Genomic DNA, 6,983 nt, shown 5'->3' with positions numbered 1-6,983 from the left:
TACTGTGTGACTCACTGAGTCGTGTACAGCTTCTGTGATGAGACTGACTTCTCTTTTCTTCTTCTTCTCCTCCTTCTCCTTCTCCTCCTCCTTTTCTCTTAAATTATATTTGATTTCATGGGGAGGGGTTGCAAGGGCAGGGGGCAGATATGAAGAAACAGTGAAATAATGGGATAAAGATGCATGATGTGAAAGACAAAGAACAACAAGAAAAACACACCTGGTGCAACTCCTGGGTTCCCATGACTGCTTAGCATATCATATTAGTATCTCTGATGTTGTGGGATATTAAAGAAAATTGAATTACAAATAAGGTTCTTCTGAGCCCAAGAATACTGCAAAAAGTCTACCTAAGACATCTACATTCTTACAGCAACAGTGATGGCATGTTACCAGGTCACAGTAGAACTGTAAGTTTGCCAGATGAAGAACCCTCACAGGTAATAATGTGAGAATAGGAGCTGTTTTTAATATTTCATTTTTTTGAAATAGAAACATTCTTAAATAGAAATATAGTTTCATATAATTTCTTGGAAGTATCAACACATTAGCATTATATTCAGTCTCAATTTATTTTTGTTATTTTAATGATAAAATAGAGTATAAATCTTAAGGAAAGAGTCAAAGTTTGATTTATGTACTTCTTTTTAAAAGCAACTTAGTAATGCTTAAGTCCCACTAGTTATTTATTGACAAAGCTGATTATAACAGAAAACTAAAATATAATTAGAGCGACACCAAAATGTAATGGAGTAAATATGCAAATATTCATCATCTGGCATAAAACCCAAAATGCCAAGCAAATTCAGTTCTTAGACCAAACCTTCCTTCAAAATATTTTTACTTAAAGTTCTGGAGATGTTTTCTCACATGTCATCTACCAGCACTGTTTTTGCCTCCAGCACAAAGAAATGGTTCGACTTTATGACAACTTGGTTCAATGCATTTATTTAAGTCTCAAAGGATAATATAAACATTGGAAGACTGCAGTTAGATTGAAAGTAGACAAAACTCCAGTATCCCATATAACACATTGCAGATTTAGGCAGCTAGCACCTAACTCTCCAGGAGTTTCTTCATTACTTTCTTTAAAATGGGTGCTTGTCGGTCCAGGCAAATTTTCCTCCCATTCTTCAGAGTGGCTCTGCCAGGGGAAAGGGAAGGAATGCACTCTTCAGGGCCTTGCTTGGAAGAAGGGAAGAGATGGAAAGGACTGGGCAGAGAAGGAGGAGAGGACGGGCCTGGGGGGACGTGGGCAGGACTCACATGAGCTGGGGAACTTCACAGTGGCGTCCTGCCTTGATCACCTCCAGGGTAGTGATATGCTTAAGGTGGATCCCAGAGGAGATGGTCTTCGCACACACACAGTTAAGATCTCTAGCATCTTCTTCAGGACTAGCTGAGGGCAAAAGGAGAGAAGGGAATGGGGAGTCGAGGAGGTATCATCGGCCAGTGATACCTCTGGACCTCTGTACCTTTTCCTCTCTCATATCTATAGCACCACCTCTCATTCAGAAGGCAGGTGGGTGGTAAAGGGCAGTTGGCAAGCCAATGCAGTATGACTGGCGTCATTAGAGTTCACCTCCCCACCCCTGAGGCTCCTGAACCATCTCCCTGCGGGTGGAATCCCTTCACCCTCTCTCACCGCTGGTGAAGGCAATCACGGCTGGCAGAAACAACAGGCCCAGAAGCAGCAGCCCAGGGTTAGGCCGGGGGCCTCGAAACACCACAGCGACGCTCATATCAAGAAGCTGGCACTGGATCCAAGGACTAGCACAGAGTAATTGGGGCCTGGGGCTCTAAGCACAGGCCAGTGGTTCCTGGTACTTTCCAGGCACGTTTTATCTCCTCTGCCAGCCCAGCCCGGAAACCTGGGATACAGGATGAGGAACTGCCCTGCGGAAGCAATGACCCTTGGGGGAGCAGTAATTGGGCTCTGGCCAGCCAAGATTAGAACAAAACAGCGTGAAAAGAAAAGCTGAGGTCAGCTGTCTTGACTAGGAGCTGGTAGCAGGAGCCATCTCTCCAATGTGAACTTTATATGAACAATTACAGAGTCAGAAAGAGTAGGACTTTAATTTTGCACAGGGTATGCTGTGACAGAGAGCTTTCTGCTATCTCTGTATAGTTTACAGAACATTCACCTTCAGAACCAATTTGTTGCCTTCTCAACTGCCAGTCAGTCGCATTACCCCAAACTGCCTGGTTTCTCCTGCCTTTCTTGCCAGTCACTCTTTCTCTTGATTACAGTGAGTTTGATCACTGTGTGGTTAGAGATGTGTGGTTTGAAATGTGTTTATTTCTGACCCTAGAAAGGTTAAAGTTAGTGTCTGGTCAATGACTACCGAATTTCATTCTCATGTGGAAGCATAAAATGTACTGCAGGAAGCAAGGTCTGGTGTCCTCATTGCTCTTTTTGGAAAAATCACCAGTTATATTTGAATGCATTGCTTTGATAACATCTTTGAGTCTAGGTATTTCTCTATTCAGCTCTACTCCGGAGAAGACGGATAAAAGAAGTTCCTGGGACAGTTGGAGATCTCTGTATTACTTTACACCACATACGGTTATAATTGTGTGGCCATTTATCTGCCTCTCCTGCATAGTGATACTGTCAGGCATAATTCCCTGGAACATACGTTTCTGAACACTCAGCATTGACTACAATGACCACTCAGCACTGACTCCAATGGCTACTGCAAAACATGCCATAATTTCTATGTATTTAGGGAACTGAAACTCAAGGTCTCTGCTGGGTAAGCAACAAAAGGAGAGGAGAAGAGGGTCTGAATATGGACAACAAGGAAATACTTCTGTGCAGCTTAGCCCCAGATTTCAGCGTTTGCAGAGTAAATGAATCCCAGCAATAATGCCAGTCAAGGCAACCTTTCTCTGCATTTAAAGAAAACAGTCCAGTATAGGTAGACAACAACAAGAGATACTTTCATCTCAAGAAGAGTAAGCGTAGTATAAACATGGCCATGTTAAGAACCCGTCTGAATGGAGACGGAAAAGCAGTGGATGGGGAGGTGGGTAGATGGGACGTGGAGGGAGGGAACTGGAGGAGAGGAGTGGGGAGAAACTGTGATCAGTGTGTAAAATAAATGAAAGAAATGTTAATTTAAAAATAAGAACCAGTCTTGCTAACCCTCAGTGGGAGATTGCCTAGGATAGGCACAAGATGTCACAACTGTTTTTAATTATTGGAGCAAAGCTAATGAAAATTGTCTCCATTTACTGCTTTATTACATGTTTATGGACAATTCTGTAATTATTACTGAGTAACTGCTTATTTTAGAGGCAAAATATCCTAAGGCACTCAGCCTCTACTGGTGAAGAAACAGGAAAGGGAGCCCCCCAATCATTCAGAGTTCAAGTGAAATACATGCTCAGTATATATAACAATCAGTATATACGTGTTCCCCGAAGTCCATGTACAGATTGGAGTAGATGAAACTTTCTTTCTCCATGATCAATATAGAGTAAGAGAGTTCTATATCAAGTAGTATCTTGTGTGCCAATAACATGGTGTGATATGTAATGCAGGCTCCTTAGGGAAGGACCCATCAATGAAAGCGTCATACTCCTGTGGTTAAAGAGCAGGGTCTCAACTATGCTTTCTGATCATTTTATGTGCTACAGCAGTTTTCTTTGGACCCCGTTGGGAATTGAACCCAGGGCCTCTCACATCCTGGGTAAGTGCTCTAGCACTGACCTACATTTCTGACCCAAGGCAAGTCTCCTGATTTCTTCCACTTCAGGTTCCCTCTCTCCCTGCAACATGGGAATGCTAGCAGTCCTGCTAATAGTCAATTGCCAACATTTGTAAGTGGGTTATCATGTGACACACAGTATTTAAAGCATTTGAGTTCATTTCTTTTCATTCTCACATCAGCTCTCTTAGACAGGCAAGAAATCATTCCCATTTTAGAGACAAAGAAACTAAGTCACAGAGCAAATCAGCAACCTGACCAAAATGAAATAGCTACTGAGTGGAATTATTCTGGTTCTAGAGGATGGACTTGTCACCAGACTACAGGGACCTAGTAAGATTATTTAGTTAATATGCACAGAGCACTTAATATGCCTAGCATTTTTAAAGCAATAAATTCTTGCTAGTGTAAGACATTATATTTTTGGTTGTGAGCCTACCCTTTAATGGCTGAGCCATCTCTCCAGCCTGTAGTGTAAGACATTAAAAATGGCACAGATCACCAACTTAGTGGCTTTGCCTGAAACTATTGTGAAATAGAAAACATTTTCTTTTAAATAGAGGCCTGGGAAAGTTTCCCAGTAGCAGAACACTTGCCTACCATACATGATGCCCCAAATTCAGTGTAAGAGAGAGAGAGAGAATACAGTAAAACATTTAACAGCAGATAAGACCTATCTAACATATTTCCATGTTTCAGACAATAGTGAAGTTTTTAAAAACAGGGTGTGTTAATCTTCTTTTCATCACATGCTTTTGGTACTACTGGTGTTAAACATATTCATTATGAAGTAAATGACCACTGCTTAGAGAACTTACATTCTATGACTTTATTATGTTCAATTGAAGGTTAAAACAAACATAGAAAACATTGCTGAGGCTGCTTGGAAACAAGGCATTCTAGGGCTTAGAAAATGGAAAAACTCTAATGAACATGTATCTACTGCTTGGCTCCAGGAAGTTCCTATTATCATTGACCAATGTGAAATTTGTCAATGTGTGTGTGTGTGTGTGTGTAACAGCAATTAATGCAAACAGAGGCCATGGACATGAAAAAGAGCAAGGAAGGGAATATGGAAGGGTTTGGAGGGAGGAAAGGGAAGGGGAAATGATGTAACTATAAACTCAAAACTAAAAGAAATAATTCAAAAAATTCAGAAAAAAACTTGACATAATGCGTTTAGAAAGAAAATTTCAACTAAAGAAATGCAAAACACTGCACAATGTTTAGACAAGAATTGCAGAAATAAACCATAAATTGCATGTTACAACTCTTAGCTCATTTTCATCTTCTTTGAACTATCCTTTAACACCCCTTCGCAGAATACAACATGATTTCTGAGACAAAATGAAAGTGTATCCAGATTTTAAAATAGAAAATGATCGTAGAACATCCATATTTAAAAACCCCGCCTTTCTTGCACAGTAAAATGGTTCAGCAAAAAGTCAACAGATGGCTGGTCAATAACCTTCCAGTATCTTCATGACTATTTTCTTGATGGCAGGGGCATTTGGGTCCAGGCATTTTTTATCCCCATTTTTCAGTGTGGCTCTGCAACAGAGAAAAGGATTATTATCTGTGTGTAACTCAGCCTTTCTGTCTGAAGAGATCCATGAGGACAGAGGAGAGAGTGTAGGTAAAAATGAAGGGTTCCCTAATAACAGTAATAACGAAGAACTAGGGACTTACATCACTTCCACGTTGGCACAGTGGACTCCCGGCCTGAACACATTCACAAGGGAAATACTGTTGAGTGGGACTCCAGAGATTATGTTTGGACATCTACAGCGCAATTCAATATATGGGTCCACATCACCAGCTACATTAGAGTACAAGACTTAATTAGTGACTATAAATTATTTTTCTTCCTTCCCTTACTTGGGAATTGGAGGTAACTGTCTCTCTGTCACACAGACATTGTGAATATGATCCGTAAACTTTTAATAACAAGGCTTACAGACTGTCTTCCACATTTGAAATGCCCTTAAGTATATCTCAGAATTCTCAGTCATTACACCCTCCAAACCAAGAAGTGCCAATATGGCCACTTTATGCCCACCTCCAACCTCCCCCCCCCACACACACCACAAGCCGCCTGGACACAAGCTGAAGGGAAGCAGTTTTCCACCTTCATCTTTCCCTAAGTTTCTCTTACGTCGTCCAGCTGTAGTGGGAACCAGTGCAGTCAGGAGCAGAGCCAGAAGCGGCAACACCTGTGGGTTAGGAAGAGGGCTGGCCCTGGTGCAGGACGATGGATGTCTGAGTCTGAAGCCCATGGTGGAGAAGACTGAGCTAGAGCTGTTTCCAGAGCCAGGAGACTCAATGCAAGGATGAGCTGCTGCCTAGAACCCTGCTGCTACGTGGCTTTACAGGCCTCCACACCTCCTTTTATACCACTGAAGAGGTGGGGAAGGGGAAGTGAGTGTATGTGGTGATGCGACCATAAAAGGATGGTCAAGTTGTGCCCAACCCACATTGACCACACAGGTCAAACATCCTGCAGAATTAGCCGCAAGCTGTGCATCATTTCATTCACATTCCTTGTGCCACTCTCAACATCTGACTCTTCCAGATGTGTAAGCCCCCGACTTAGAGGTAAGACCTAAGCCAACATACGGTAAGCATTTTCTCCGTGTGAGCGGTGAGTCATGAGACACACCCTTCCTACAATGCAGTTTTGGGGCTTGAGAGACACCAACTTTCAGTCACAGCTCCTTGAGAAGGAGCTGCCCTTCTCTTACCAAACGACAAAGAAAGTTCCTGCGCGGGTTCTTGGTAGGGGTCAGAATTTGTCTGGCATGTGGGGTGGAAATATGAGTCACTTACTATCCAAGGTTGTTTTGGGTATGACTTTGTGTGCTTCTTCCTATCACTTAAGTAGATTCTCTTTTGCAATTTCATCAAATGATCCTAAACACATTATCCTTTATATAATAAACTACTTGTTTCTACTATATAAGTGTGTGTGTATACCAAGATAACTGTTGTCTCTTTTATTTTTAAAGAATTATTAATACACTATAGATATATGAAAATTAAATATGTTCTTTCCTCTTCATAGTTACTCCATACAACTGCTTTTCAATGGTGGCCATCAGTAGCTACCATTGCCAAGTAGAGATTTGGTATTTCTAGTCTATCTGCATTTATATGTTTATGTTTATGGAGACACACATTAAACACATATGCACAGAAGGATCTTTCCACACAAAAGGAATGAATGGTTCTATATAGGTCATTATATAATTTACTCATCTTCCAAAACTCTTA

The 6,983-nt window shown here is 41.4% G+C and overlaps 2 protein-coding genes across 2 annotated transcripts; both read right to left on the bottom strand.

Annotated features, from left to right (window-relative positions):
- Positions 1-921: 921 nt before the first annotated feature.
- On the bottom strand, positions 922-1,925 carry LOC114701718 (platelet factor 4-like). The gene is made up of 3 exons (XM_028881876.2): positions 1,646-1,925; positions 1,267-1,399; positions 922-1,144 (listed from the first exon to the last, which is right to left on the bottom strand). Exons 1-3 carry the CDS (start codon positions 1,740-1,742, stop codon positions 1,057-1,059), a joined length of 318 nt encoding a protein of 105 aa, XP_028737709.1. The 5' UTR covers positions 1,743-1,925; the 3' UTR covers positions 922-1,056.
- A 2,940-nt stretch (positions 1,926-4,865) lies between these two features.
- Positions 4,866-6,088, bottom strand: LOC114701717 (platelet basic protein-like). Its single transcript, XM_028881875.2, has 3 exons — positions 5,869-6,088; positions 5,403-5,532; positions 4,866-5,264 (listed from the first exon to the last, which is right to left on the bottom strand). Exons 1-3 carry the CDS (start codon positions 5,987-5,989, stop codon positions 5,174-5,176), a joined length of 342 nt encoding a protein of 113 aa, XP_028737708.1. The 5' UTR covers positions 5,990-6,088; the 3' UTR covers positions 4,866-5,173.
- Between the last annotated feature and the right edge of the window lie 895 nt (positions 6,089-6,983).

The sequence above is a fragment of the Peromyscus leucopus genome, chromosome 10 (assembly GCF_004664715.2).
Source record: "Peromyscus leucopus breed LL Stock chromosome 10, UCI_PerLeu_2.1, whole genome shotgun sequence".
In the NCBI taxonomy this organism is placed as follows: domain Eukaryota; kingdom Metazoa; phylum Chordata; class Mammalia; order Rodentia; family Cricetidae; genus Peromyscus; species Peromyscus leucopus.
The sequence above is the reverse complement of the archived record's forward strand: the minus strand, read 5'-3'. Positions and strand labels throughout refer to the sequence as shown.